Source organism: Ziziphus jujuba, chromosome 1, assembly GCF_031755915.1.
Source record: "Ziziphus jujuba cultivar Dongzao chromosome 1, ASM3175591v1".
In the NCBI taxonomy this organism is placed as follows: domain Eukaryota; kingdom Viridiplantae; phylum Streptophyta; class Magnoliopsida; order Rosales; family Rhamnaceae; genus Ziziphus; species Ziziphus jujuba.
Window position 1 is genome coordinate 36,160,394 of NC_083379.1, and position 15,266 is coordinate 36,175,659.

General features: G+C 35.1%; 1 protein-coding gene across 1 annotated transcript; it reads left to right on the forward strand.

Annotated features, from left to right (window-relative positions):
• The first annotated feature begins 1,058 nt into the window (after nt 1-1,058).
• LOC107430682 (G-type lectin S-receptor-like serine/threonine-protein kinase At4g27290) lies at nt 1,059-5,247 on the forward strand. The gene is given in 7 exon segments (XM_048476822.2): nt 1,059-2,475; nt 2,642-2,764; nt 3,415-3,575; nt 3,664-3,874; nt 3,969-4,206; nt 4,282-4,432; nt 4,621-5,247. Coding segments are annotated over 7 exon segments (2,463 nt in total). The 5' UTR covers nt 1,059-1,202; the 3' UTR covers nt 4,927-5,247.
• Nucleotides 5,248-15,266: the final 10,019 nt, after the last annotated feature.

Below are 15,266 nucleotides of genomic sequence, written 5' to 3' on the forward strand. Positions count from 1 at the left end.
AATATTTATAAAAGATTAACATGTAAAACAAAAAAATTGGTCAAATCATTATGCCTTGGGCGAAAAATTAGAAGATTGTTTGTAAAAACGAAAAAGAAGCTTTAGAGAACAAAACCAACCAAAAAAAAAAAAAGTTGAAAAGACGAAGCTCTTTTATGGATAATTGAGAAGATACAATAATGATTATAAGATAGATGTACAGTGGTGTAACTTATAAAATCTACATGTAATTTTGTTTAATTTGTTAACCATGTAAAAAAATATGATTGAGCTGGGCCAACCAATCATGATTGAAGAGAAGGCCTACAAATATTTTAAGGCTTCAAGATTCTTTAGTAGTTTACATCCACTGGTATTTGACTCGTTCCAAAACTCTTTGCCACCACTTGGGACATGGGAATCTAACTTTCTGTCAGTGAGTCTCTGAAAAATTTCACCAATCTCAAAGATTAGAAAAGATTAAGATTAGAAAAGATTTCTACGATCCTATATCTACCTTTATTTCTTTATTTATTCATTTATTTTAAATTTTGACAAGAATTGAAGCAGATGCTGGTTTATTGCCACCAAAACTGATCATTGCCGTATCAATTTCAATTATGAAATATATATATATATATATATTAATGCATTCACATATTAATGAATTATATATATATAAAATATATATCAAAATATAATATAATATTTATTTTCTGTTGAATTTTTTTTGTAATTATTATTAATTAATTAACATTGTATATAATATTTATGGCTATATATTTTTTATTGCCGTTTCAACTTTTGTTTTTTAGTCAAACGAAAGAGTTGTAGTCAATGATGAGACATATCCATTAAGCCAAGTCATGTTGCAAAAAGGGTATTCAACTCTTTGCTCGGCTTAAAGAATACTGTTTAAGTAAACTACCAAGAACCTCACTCATCAATAATGTGACAACTTGAATAATTATAATATACCTCACTCATCAATAATGTGACAACTTGAATAATTATAATATAGTATAGAAATGTAGAATTCTGAGTAAGTAGAACAATATAATATTGCTTCTCTATAAGAAATTTCCAAGTAAGTATTGAAATTTAGAATAATGGAACAACTAGAATAATTTTTATTGCTTACAAGAATCTGGATCAATGGCTAAGCCCGTAAACATTTCATTAACTTCTAATAAAGCAGAGAGCTTTGGCCAAAACAGGAAGAAATGGGGATTCTTTCTTTTACATTTTTGAGTACCATTCTGATAGCTTTATTCTCCGAGTTGTCAGTGGCAGTTGACACCATTTCTGGATCCCAGTCCATCAGTGAGAACAGCAGCTTAGTCTCCAAACATGGAAGATTTGAACTGGGTTTCTTCAGTCCAGGGAGTTCCACAAACAGATACGTGGGAATATGGTACAAGGATATCCCATTTAAAACTGTTGTTTGGGTGGCAAACCGGCAGAATCCAATCAATGACTCTTCCGGAACTTTGATGATTAACAGAACAGGACATCTTGTCCTTCTTCGACAGAAGAGTAGTGTTGTTTGGTCAGCAAGTCCAACTCAATCTGTCCAGGCTCCAATATTGCAGCTTTTGGATACAGGAAATCTAGTACTAAGAGATGAGAAAGATGAGAATTCAGAGAACTATCTGTGGCAGAGTTTTGATTATCCTACTGATACTTTATTACCAGGTATGAAACTCGGATGGGACTTGAAAACTGGTCTTGAACGCCGTATAGTATCATGGAAGAGTCCTGATGACCCTTCTCCGGGAGACTTTTCTTGGAGGATTGAACTTCATAACTATCCCGAGGGTCAAACGTGGAAAGGCTCCAAAAAGTACTATCGTGATGGCCCCTGGAATGGCCTTCGATACACTGGTAATCCAGAGTTAAAACCCAACTTGTTATTCACTTTCGAATTTGTTAACCATAAAGATGAAGTTTACTACATCTTTCACCTCAAAAATGAATCTGTAAAAACAAGGATTGTTGTGAACCAGACCAATGGTTATATTCGGGAACGCTGTGCTTGGAATTCAGAAACTCAAAGTTGGGATGTGTTCTCATCAATGCCAAGAGACAATTGTGACGGGTATGGTTTGTGTGGGGCCTACGGAAACTGTGTCATTTGGGAGGCCCCTGTTTGCCAATGTTTCAAGGGTTTCAAGCCAAAAGGAAACTTCATGGACTGGTCTCAAGGATGCGTACGGAATAAACCATTAACCTGCCACGACAAACATTCATCTGCGTTTGTCAAAATTAGTGGCTTGAAATTGCCTGATACTACATATACTTGGGTAAATGGCAGTATGAATCTTAAGGAATGCAAAGCCAAATGCATGAGCAATTGTTCTTGTACGGCTTATACAATTTCTGATATCAGTGGAAAAGGAAGTAGCTGTGCTATGTGGTTTGGGGACTTGATTGATATTAGAGAGCTTCAAGTTGGTGGGCAAAATCTACATGTTCGAATGCATGCTTCAGAGCTAGGTAAGCAATCATTTTCTTATCTGCTTATTTTCCTTGTCTTTCACATAATGATTCTGTTTTCATTAGATTTGTAAAACTTGCCTCGTTATTAGCTTCTTTTTTATTATCTTTAAGCTGTGATGATATTTTGATACATTTGAATGCTGTTCCAATATTAAATGTGAAGGTGCGAATGGTGAACATAAGTTGAAGATGGTAGTGGAGGTCTTGGCTGTCATTTTTGTGGTCGGTGGGACATTTTTGCTTGTTCATTGCATACGAAAAATCAGGGCAAGGAAAGGCTTAGAAGGTAAATCCTAACAGCTTTTTGAACCTTTTATATAACAGAACCATGTTCTATTATAAAGTTCCACAGTAGCAAGTAACTGCAGCACATTCAACATTGTTGTGTGACATCCTCTTTCTCTCGTTGGTAAAATGGTTAGCACAAAAGATGTTGTGTTACATCCTTCAACTTCAAAAATTTCTTTTGCACCAGTGCGCTATATGTATATATATATATATCCTACTCCATCACTTCGGGTAACTTGAAAAAACCAAAACAAACAATAAGGTTGCTCTTGCTAGTAGATATCCAGTATTCCACTGTGATGCCTGCTAAACTTATCCTGCTGCTTATTAGGAATTCAGAATAATGACAGCTTCAAAAAAGTATAATATATGGCTCAATTTGCAAAAACATTTTCTTTAGACATATAGTCCAATTTAATATAATATTGTCCATAAAGTGATATTTGTTGACCAAAAACAAGAAAAAAAAAATTCTTGGGTTAGTTGCTTCCATGATCATGAAATTGGAATGTGATATTTAGCTTCCACGTTAAATCAATGGGTAATTTTTATTATATCCAAATTCAAACATATTGCTTTATGTTCACATTTTCATTTCTTAATCTGAAACAACGTTTTTTTTATTTTTTATTTGTTCATTATTATTAGACAATGCATGGAACGGTGTAAGAATAAAAAATAAGAGAAATGAAGGCCAAACAGAAAACCTGGAGGTGCTTTTCTTTGGCCTAGATAAGATTGTTAAGGCCACAGCAAACTTTTCAAGTAGCAACAAGCTTGGGGAAGGAGGTTTTGGACCTGTTTACAAGGTGATTCCACAGCTTGCTGACAGAACCGTCAAAAGCAACACAAATCTTAGTATTACAATAACTTATCCTTCTAGAAATATATTTTCAGGGTACACTAGAAGACGGCCAGGAAATTGCTGTGAAGAGGCTTTCTAGGAGTTCAGAACAGGGGCAGAATTAATTCAAAAATGAAGTCATTCTAATTGCAAAACGTCAACACAGAAATCTAGTAAAGCTTCTTGGTTTTTGCTTTCAAGGGGAAGAAAAAATGCTAATTTATGAATATATGCCCAACAAAAGCCTGGACTACTTCATTTTTGGTTTGTTTTGCCTCACAAGCCTCGCAAGTTTAATTAGGATTGCACTGAAATTTCCATTAAATCATGTTTAGATATTGGATTGATTTCTCTGCAGATCAAACAAAAAGTAAACTGTTAGATTGGTCCAAGCGCTACCACATAATCTGCGGAATTGCAAGGGGGATACTATATCTTCATCAAGATTCAAGATTAAGGATCATACACAGAGATCTCAAAGCCAGCAATGTTTTACTGGATAATGAAATGAATCCAAAAATTTCAGATTTTGGTATGGCAAGAACTTTTGGTGGAGATCAAAGTGAAGGGAATACAAGAAGAGTGGTTGGAACATAGTAAGTATTTCTTTCAAATTCTCTCTGCTTCAAATTTTCATCTAATCAATATTGGTATCAATGATGTCTTGGCAGCGGTTACATGGCACCTGAGTATGCCATAGATGGTCTTTTCTCGGTGAAGTCAGACGTATTTAGCTTTGGGATTTTGTTGCTGGAGATAATAAGTGGAAATAAAAATAGAGGTTTCTATCATCTAAACCACAGTTTAAACCTTATTGGACAAGTAAGTGCCGATTTGTAATTTGTTTTTAATCTTCACTTAAAAAACCAATGATATACTATACAAATCATTCTCAACCTACCTCTTAGACATATATATATATATATATATATATGAGATCTCAAGATCAATGGTGTCTTGACTTAATAACTGAGCACCCTGATTGAGAAATTTGACTTCCTATGTTATAGGCATGGAGATTGTGGTTAGAAGGCAGACCTTTGGAACTTATCAATCCATGCTTCAAGGACTCAAGCAACCTTTTTGAGGTGCTGCGTTGCATTCATATTGGTCTTTTATGTGTGCAAGAGCACCCTGAAGACAGGCCAAGCATGTCTTATGTGGTTGTGATGTTGGGTAGTGAAAGTGCTTTGCCTCAGCCCAAACGACCTGCTTTCTCATTAGGTGTAGCCCCTGTTGCAGCATATTCTTCACCGAAGAAGGTTGAATTCCCTTCAACCAGTGAAATTACAGTAACTCTTTTAGCACCTCGATAGAGGTTTGTAGTTACGGGCCTAGTATATTCGCTTTTAGTCATCAATACATTTCCTTTGTCATAGTTTTAGCAAGCTAGTTTGTGTGAATAAAAATGAAAAAATATCTTAAATGGTCCTGATTCCTTTTTGCTGAAAGTTAACCAATTGTTCAACCTTTAAATGAATATTGGATACACAAAGAGAAGAAGAGAGTAAAAAAATAAAATAAAATTTAGAAAAGCAAATGTATGTACAATACTCCTAACCATTTTCCAGCCAAGTTGACATACTTGATACTGATATTTCTCAAGCTGTAACCATTTACGTGTATAAAAGTGCTTAAGTTCTCTTCAGTAGAATAAAATTTGCTAGGCTTTTTTTTTTTTTTTTTTTCAGTTCAGATCTCAAACTTTCCTACACTTACAACTACTGTATGTAGCTCTTCCTATGAAATTGGTATAAGGAAATTACAATTTCTCATGTTTATACAAAGAATAGAATCGAGTAGCTTTTTATATTTTCAATTTCTCTGTTCAGGACGACAAATTTTCATGTTGATTTTCCTATGAAATATTTCTCCATAATTGTTTTAAATTTGTCATTATATTTTCTATGAAGAGTATAGTAATTTTATATATGATATTACATTTCCTCAAAAAAAAAAAAAAAAGTGATATTGCGTAAACTTTAAAAGATATTCTAATATAAAATCTATTAAAATAATTTCATAGGAGAATCACTAAAAGTTTATATAAAAATAAAGATACTTCTCGGGACAAAAGAGAAGAAAAAAACACTAATCTTGTTAGAAATTAATATAATTTATGGGATTAAAAAGTGGGAAAAGGAAATTAACAAAATAAATTAAAATGCAAAAAAAAAAAAAAAAAAAAAAAACTCAAACAATTGATTAAAATTAAATTGGGACAACTTGAATAATATCAGTGTACTACTGCTCAGAAGAATCTGGTGAAATTACTTGGCTAATCAAGGAAGAAATAGGGATTCTTTCTTTTACATTTTTGAGTACCATTCTAATAGCTTTCTTCTCTGAGTTGTCCATGACAGTTGACACCACTTCTAGTACCCAATCCATCCGTGTGAACAGCAACTTAGTTTCCAATTATGGAAAATTTGAACTGGGTTTCTTCAATCCAGGTAACTCCACAGATAGATAAGTGGGAATTTGATACAAGGATATCCCAGTTAAAACTGTTGTTTGGGTAGCAAGCCTGCAATCAATGATTCTTCTGGGACTTTGATGATAAACAAAACAGGCCATGTCCTTCTAGGCTAGAAGAGTTGTGTTGGTTGGTCAGCAAGCCCAACTAAATTTGTCCAGGCTCCAATATTATAGCTTTTAGATACTGGAAATGTGGTGCTAAGAGATAAGAAAGATGAGAATTCAGATAACTATGTGTGGCAAAGTTTTGATCATCCTACTAATACCTTATTGCCAGGTATGAATCTGGGATGGAACTTGAAAAAGGCCTTGAATGGCATTTATCGTCATGGGAGGGCCTTGATGACCCTTCTTCAGGAGACTGCACATGGGGGATAACACTTTGTAATCATCCTCAATCTATCATGTGGAAAGGCTCAGAGAAGTACCATCAGTGTGGCCCCTGGAATGGTCTTAGATACAGTGGTCCACCACAGTTAAAACCCAACCCTTTTTTCAACTTCAAATTTGTTTCCGAAAAACATGAAGTTAGCTACAATTTTTACCTTAAAAATGAATCTGCAAAGTAAAGGGTAGTTCTAAATCAAACCACTGGTTATATTTGTCACTGCTATGCTTGGAATTTATTAAGGAAGAATCCTCTTCCAACTCAGATTCACCTATCACTGGCAATGTCACCAGATTAAGTCCTTGATTTTCTATGTTGACTTGTCCATAATTCTTTTCTTGATTGTATTATTTTTTGGTATAGCTAATTATGTAGAATTATTCTTTCCTTAAATTAATTGTATGTAAACGTCTGTAGATACCCATACCCAAAGGGTCAGTGAATGAAGATACACTTTTTGCATTCAACAAGTGTGTAAAATTCTTATTATTGTATCAGAACACCTCTGCTCAAACGACTTAAGATCCTGGGGTATATTTTATTTCTTTTTTTTTCTTTTTTCTTTCTTACAATGACAGTTATCGATAGTTCCTACTACACTACCAGTAGCGCCGCAACTAAATCAACCCCTGTTGTTCTCGCTGGATCTCCATCCCTTCTTCAAATTGCCTTGCTCATTACACTCACTGCTTATAGCTTCCCATTAAACTCAGCAGGACTAACTTCCCTGCTTGGAAAGCTCAAATTAATGCCTTGCTATATGGTTACGACATGGTTGGGTATCTTGACTGTTCGAAACTATGTCCATCACCGATGATCTACGACAATGATAAGATTGTTCCAAATGAAGATTGTATTTTCTGGATGAGGCAAGATAAGTTCCAACTTCATGGCATCATTTCTTCTCTGATGCCGTCAGTGGTGTCTCTTGTCACCAAATTTCCCATTTCTCAAGATGCATGGAGTCATCTCACCATAGTATGTACGAACTCCTCTGCTTCTTGTGTTCTAAGTGTAAGAAATAATATATAAATATATGTAAATACATGTGGATCTAAAATATGTAATCAAAATACAGGAAAATAAAATAAAATAAAATTATTAAGAACCTGTATCTTTCTTAGTTTGGTGATATGTTGATTGAACAAATTATCCGAGGCTTGTATGGTACCACAGTGTTCTTAAGACTATTCTTGTCTCACCGGTGATGGTATTTTCCGACGGTCATCTTTCAGGATACAACGTATTCTTGAGCTCTCAGACATAGCACCTCCAAAGCTTTCCTTTCGAACTTTCAATGCATCAGATCTTTACCACACTCACAGTATGCAAAATATGCCAAAAAACAATTTTTTTCTCTCTTTCTGTTAAACCATGTGAAGGGGAAGAAGAAGAATCTAAAAAACCACTTTTTCCCTTTTTTCTTCTCCTTTTTCAAAACTCAAAAATGGAAAAACAAATTAAATTCATTTTAATGCATTAAAGGCCCATTAAAGTCCATTAAAAAAAATCATAAAAATTCCTAAAAAACATTACAATCCCTCACATGAATGATTTGACTACTATGGACCATGCAAGACTCTGGTGGTAAAGCTCTGCAGTTGAAACCTGCATAGGGTAGGTAGATGTTACGCTTTGAACATTCCCTTGTGAGACTATATCTTCTTTACTGACTAATAGTAGATATGATATCTATGAACCATTTCGTCGTTTGTATAAATGACAACATAGTTCATACAGATTCCTTCCTAGTACACTTCAGTTCTCACAGTTGTGTTCATTTTGGCCTTGAACACCTGCCTAGTTCTACGAGAGTTTCTAAATAATTGCGCCCTTAACAATTCCCCTTTGAAGCGGCCACTCTTCTCTCTCATATAGGTGATTCCTTTTTCCAATGTAATTAGCATCACTGTGCAAAGATTACTAAACACACACTTATTAGAATCATTAAAAGCATACTTTATGCTTAACCTTTTTCTATCATTGTTTCATCATAGGAATGGGCAAAAGATTAACCCTCATAGTGATCCATAGCAGCCTTTACAATTGCGTTGTCCCATTGAACCTAGATCTTGGGATCTCCAGTCAACTAGGTTGGATTTCCATCATATCAACTTTACTCACGAGCTTTAATCCCATTCCCCTCGATGATTTCTCAAATAATCTATTTAACCCTTTGATTAGTGGATCTGCAATGTTATCTTTCGACTTTACATAGTCTATTGAGATAACTCCAGTTGAGATTAACTGTCTAATGGAATTGTGTCTACAATGTATGTGTCTAGATTTTCCATTATATATAACATTCTGTGCCCTGCCAATCGCAGATTGACTATCATAATGTATACTTATTATTGGCACAGGTTTCGGCCACCTTGGAATGTCCTCTAAAAATTGGCATAGCTATTCTGCCTCTTCACCATATTTATCTAATGCGATGAACTTAAATTCCATCATGGATCGAGCTATTACTATTTGTTTTGAGGACTTCCACATTACAGCTACACCCGCTAATGTAAATACATAGCCACTAGTGGATTTTAAATCTTTGATATCTGATATTCAGTTAGCATCACTATATTATTCTAATACAGTAGAATATCTAGTATAATCCAGTCCATATTCACGAGTATATCGTAACTATCTTAATACTCTAAAGATTCCTTCCAATAATCATCATTTGGATTATTCGTGTATCTACTTAGTCTACTTATAGCGTAGGCTAAGTCTGGTCTTGTACAATTCATTAAGTATATTAGACTTTTAATCACCCTTACATATTTCACTTGAGATACACTCTCTCCTTTCTTGGATAGATGTAAACTCACATCAATGAGCATTTTGGCTATACAAGTATCATCTTTACTAAAATTAGCCAATATTTTATCTGCATAATGCATTTGACTAAGAATGATTCCATTCGAAGTCCTAGTGATTTTCATTCCTAAAATCACATCAGTAAGCCCCATATCCTTCATGTCAAATTTCGATTTTAACATGGCTTTCATAGTTCAGATCATATTTTCGTCACTACCCATAATGAGTATGTCATCTACATACAAATAAAGATGATATATCCATTCTCTATATCTTTTACGTAGATGCATTTATCACACTAACTTATTTTAAATCCATCACTAAGCATGGCATTATCAAATTTTTGATGCCATTGCTTTAGACTTTGTTTAAGTCCATACAAGGATTTTACCAATCTACAGACTTTCTTTTCTTATCCTGGAGCAGAGAAACCTTCAGGTTGCTCCATATAAATCTCTTCATCAAGATCTCCATTAAGAAAAGCTGTTTTCAATCCATTTGATATACCTCAAGATCCTACAAAGCATACAAGGATTTCACCAATCTACAGACTTTCTTGTTTTATCCTGGAGCAGAGAAACCTTCGGGTTGCTCCATATAAATCTCTTCATTAAGATCTCCATTAAGAAAGGATGCTTTCACATCCATTTGATATACCTCAAGATCCTACAAAGCAGCGATCGCCAGTACCATCTTTATGAAATTTATTCTCGTCAGTGGAGAATAAGTATCAAAATAATCAAGGCCTTCTCGTTGATTGTATCCTTTAATTACAAGCCTTGATTTGTATTTATCTATAGTTCCATTTGCTTTCATCTTCCTTTTAAAAATCCATTTGTAACCCAAAGGTTTACAACTTGGAGGAAGATCCACTAACTCTCAAGTGTGATTTTGTAAGATAGAATCTATCTCACTTTTCATAGCTTCTTTCCATAAATTCCCCTCAAGAGAATTTATAGCCTTTTGAAAGCTTTAAGATTTATTTTCTAGCATATAAGTAAGAAAATCCAGACTGTAGAATTTTTCTATTCTTACTCTTTTGCTACATCTAAGCTCAATCTCAGTCCCAACATCAGTTTCTTGCTCTTAATTACTATCATGATTATCTTCATCGATAGTATCATAAGTTCATTTAGACGAACTTGATCCTTCTTCCACTTTATACGGAAAAATATGTTCAAAAAATGACACATTTCTCGATTCCGTTATCGTATTTTTGTGTATATCAGGAATTTCTAACTTATACACGAGAAACTGATGAGCACTACTATTTTGTGCATAGACTATAAAGATGCAATTAACAGTTTTAGGACCTATCTTCACTTTCTGTGGAGTTAGTACCACAACTTTAGCTAAACACCTCCACACTCGTAAGTAATTATAAGAAGGTTGTCTTCCTTTCCATAATTCATAGGGTGTCTTTACTTGGTCCTTTTGAAGCACCTTATTTAAAATGTCATTTGCCGACAAAACGGCTTCCCCCCACAAGTTATGAGGTACTCCAGAACTTATCAGTATTGCATTCATCATTTCATTTAATGTTCTATTTTTCCATTTAGCCACACCATTTGATTGTGGCGAATATGGTGGAGTAATTTCTTGTATTATACCACGTTGAGCACAATACTCTCCAAATGGAGTCACATACTCTCCACCACAATCACTTCTGGTCACTTTAATTTTTTCAGATGAGTTGATTCTCAACTTCCGTTTTATAAAGAATAAATTTCTCTATAGCCTCATCCTTGCTCTTAACCAAGTATACAAAGCAATATTTCGTGCTATCATCAATAAAGATGATAAAATACTTATTAACACCTCTAGTCGGTGCAAACTTTAAATCACATACATTACTATGTATTAAATCCAAAGGTTCATTATTTCTTTCAATTGTTTGATATGATAATGTCGTTAATTTTGCCTCTACATAAGTTTCACACTTATATTTGGAATCAATATCAAACGTGGGAATATGATTCAAGTTAATTAACCTGCACAGAGAATGAAAATTAACATAACCTAGTCTACCATGTCATAAAATGGAAGACTCAAGCAAGTAAACAGAAGAAGTACTAGCTTTATCATTATTATTCTTTGGCTTTACAATCATTACATTCAATTTGAACATTCCATTGACTACATAGTCTTTTTCCCACAAACATCCCATACTTGAACAAGATAACCTTGTCTGACTCAAACACTAAGTGAAATCTATGTTTACTTAGCAGCCATCTAGACACCAAATTCTTTCGAATATCTAGAACATACAATACATTATTAAGAGTCAGATTCTTCCCAGAGATCATCTTCAGGACTATCTTGCCCTCCTTTTGGATTTCGGATGTGGCAGAGTTAACCATGAACGACTTCTCCCCATTTGCCTTTAGTTCAAAGGAGGTGAACATGCTCTTATCTGCACACACGTGGCGGGTTGCACCTGTATCTATCCACCACTCTCTTGGATTAAAACACACTAAGTTCACCTTAGAGACAACAGCGCTTAAGTCAATCTCATCAACCTCTTTTGTGATGTGCTCGATCATCATTGCCTCTTTGTTCCTTTTGCTCTTCAGTAGTCTACAATCCGCCGCTTTATGACCCATCATGTCATGATTGTTGGAACTTGGCCTTCTTGGATATGCCTCCTTTAGGCCCCAATTTAGAATTCTTTCCAGGTTTCTTCTTGTTCTTGAGCTACTTCCATGCTCCACAACATTAACCTTCATCCCGGCCTTCATGGACCTTTTATCAGACTTTCTATTGTCATTTTCAATTCGAAGCTTTACAACAAGAACTTCTATATCCATTTACTTTCTTTTGTGCTTGAGATAATTTCTGAAGTCTCCCCAACTAAGAGGTAGCTTTTCTATCATAGTAGCAACTTGAAAGGCTTTATTAATGAACATCCCTTTCGGTTAGAAGTTCTTGGATGACCACTTGCAACTCATGTACTTGACTCATCAATGGCTTGGTATCTACCATCATATAGTCCAAGAATTTGCCTACCATAAAATTCAGTTTTGTACTTTCAGTCCAAAGTTTCCCATAGCTTTTTTGATAACTTCGTGCCATAGTACACTCCGTATAAGAGATCAGATATTCCAATTAGGACATAATTCCAACATAAGTAATCATAATTCTTCCACGCATCCATCGCCATCAAAGTCTTTTTGTCACTTTCTTCATTACTTGGTGGTGCGTCTTCAGTCAGAAACCTCGCAAGACCCAACATAGTCAAGAAGAACAACATCTTCTGTTGCCACCTCTTAAAATTAGCCCCATCGAACTTCTCAAGTCTCTCTACATGACTTGCAGGAGGAGGCACTTGAAACATAGGAGTCTGAGTAGGCACTTGTGTAACAGACATATTTCTATCTCAACATAGCAATTTACAAAAGGAAAATATACACCACAAAATTTCTATATACACCCATAAAATTGTTGTATACACTCCCAAAATTGCTACCCATCAGGTCTAACATCATCAATTTCACAATAATTACATCATCGCTGATGTCATTGCCATGTGTCACTATTACTGATGTGGCACTGCCACATGTCACTGTATCAATTGCCATGTGGTACAAGCGCTGATGTAGCACCTTGCCATATCATCCATTTGTCGATGTGGCGACACCACATGTCAGCATCGACTAATGTGGAGCCTACCACGTGTCCACTTAACTGACATGACAGCAGACGTGTCTGCTGACGTCACCTAAGCTGTCCACATGGCTGCACACGTGGCTCCTAACCTAATCAACATGTATCACCATCAAGTTTGACACATGTCATCTATATCAGGTTAACACATGGCATCTCGATCATGTGACATATGGCATAGTCAGAGGCTGACACGTCTCACCTGTTAAAGGTCGACACGTGGCACAATGACTGGTCGACACGTGGTCTCGCGAATGTGTGACACATCGCCTTGCCACTGTGCACCATTTATCATCGCTTCTTCTCGCCACATGGCACTCTCTCATCGCAACACGTGGCAAGCCCAATCAGGCTGAATCCTCTTGGGCCTGGGTCTGGTCTAGGCTTGGGCTTAGGCTGAACAATAACTTGTTCTAACCAAGGGCTGGGCTTTGGAACTTGGCCAGGTCCATCAGAATTTAAAATTCAAGCCCACCAACCAAGAAAGCTACCATATCCATTTTTCTAACCCGTTAACCCATTTTTTGACCTATCTTTTGACCTCCAATTGGGTTAAAATCGACCAATTTTACTGTTAAACAGGTTAGCCGACCCGATTTGAATTTTTCATTAGTTTTTACTATTTCAGCAACCGAAAAAATATTGAAAAATCACCAAAAAGCTTAGAAATTCATGGGTAATTCAATTTTGGAAAAAATTTTGATTTTAAATAAAAATAAAGAATTGCCCAAGACATAGGCAACATAAATTGATTTAAATAAAATTTTAATTCCACAAAATTATACCCAGTTTGAAACCAAAAATAAAAATATACATATATAAATATATATATATATATATATTTTCCCTTCCAACAACACATTCACATATAAAAATAAACAGCAAATCATACATCCACATATATCACCATATATTTACCAGGACATAGTGTTAAGATTGTAAAAAATAATGTATAAATATATGTAAATACTTGTGGATCTAAAATATGTAATCAAAATATAGGAAAATTAAACAAAATAAAATGATTAAGAACCTATATCTTTTTTAGTTTGGTGATCTGCTGATTGAATAAATTATCCGAGGCCTGTGTGGTACCACAGTGTCCTTAAGACTATTCCCGTCCCACCAATGCGGGTGTTTTTTGACGGTTGTCTCCCAGGTTACAATGAATTTTTGAGTTCTCGAACACAGCACCTCCGAAGCTTTCCCTTTGAACTTCTAGTGTACCTGATCTTTGCCACACTCACAGTACACAAAATATGCTGAAAAATAATTTTTTCTCTCCTTTTCTTAAACCACGTGAAGGGGAAGAAGAAGAATCCACAAAAACCATTTTTCCCTTTTTTTTCTTCTTCTTTTTCAAAACTCAAAAATGGAAAAACAAATTAAATTTATTTTAATGCATTAAAAGCCCATTAAAGTCCATTAAGGAAAAATCATTCAAAATTCCTAAAAAATGTTACACTAAGTCTTAAAGAGTAGTTGACTTTACTTCATTGTGATGGTCAAGCTATTGTTGATGATCTTGCACTTATTGGCTGGCCTCTACCTGATGTTGATTTAGAGATCTGCACATCTTAGGTATGGTTTCGGACCTGAGTTCAAAGAAATTTCGGCTCCTATTCGGGTTAGAGATATTATCATCTCGTTCAAGGAACTTCATGATAAACTCTTCAAACATGAATCATTTCTACATTGTGAGAACAATCGTTCCACCTCTATTCCCATGACTGCAAATACCTCTCACATGTCTCAAAACCACTGCAGATGGAAAAAAGTCTTCATCTCCATCTTAAAAATGTCAATCTCAGAACTCTCATCCTCCAAACACTAGAAATTAATCTAGCCATTCAATTGTCAACCAATTTTATGACCATCGTGGACACTCTACTTGACAGTTTCTTCAAGCTGGTTCTTTGGCTCATCACACAACAACAAACAACAACATCCCATCTAACTGTTTGGTTGATTATGCAGCCTCTCATCATGTAGCAACTGATCTTGATAACCTTTCAATTCGATAACAATATGGAGCGATCCGATGACATTGTCATAAGAGATGGAACAGGTCTTCCCATTATATACATTGGAAGCTCCACACTTCCTAGTTTTTCTAAATCTTTTTCTAAATAACGTGCTCTACGTTCCTTCAATAAAAAAAAAGAATATATTTTTGTCTCATCCACACCAATACATTCAACTAGTATATCCTTGGCCACAGACCTCCCATTGACAGTGTCGTATCATCTTCATTAGTCTCTAAATCCATGAGCGAATAGCCTTCTGATGTGTTCGATCCTTCACTAATAA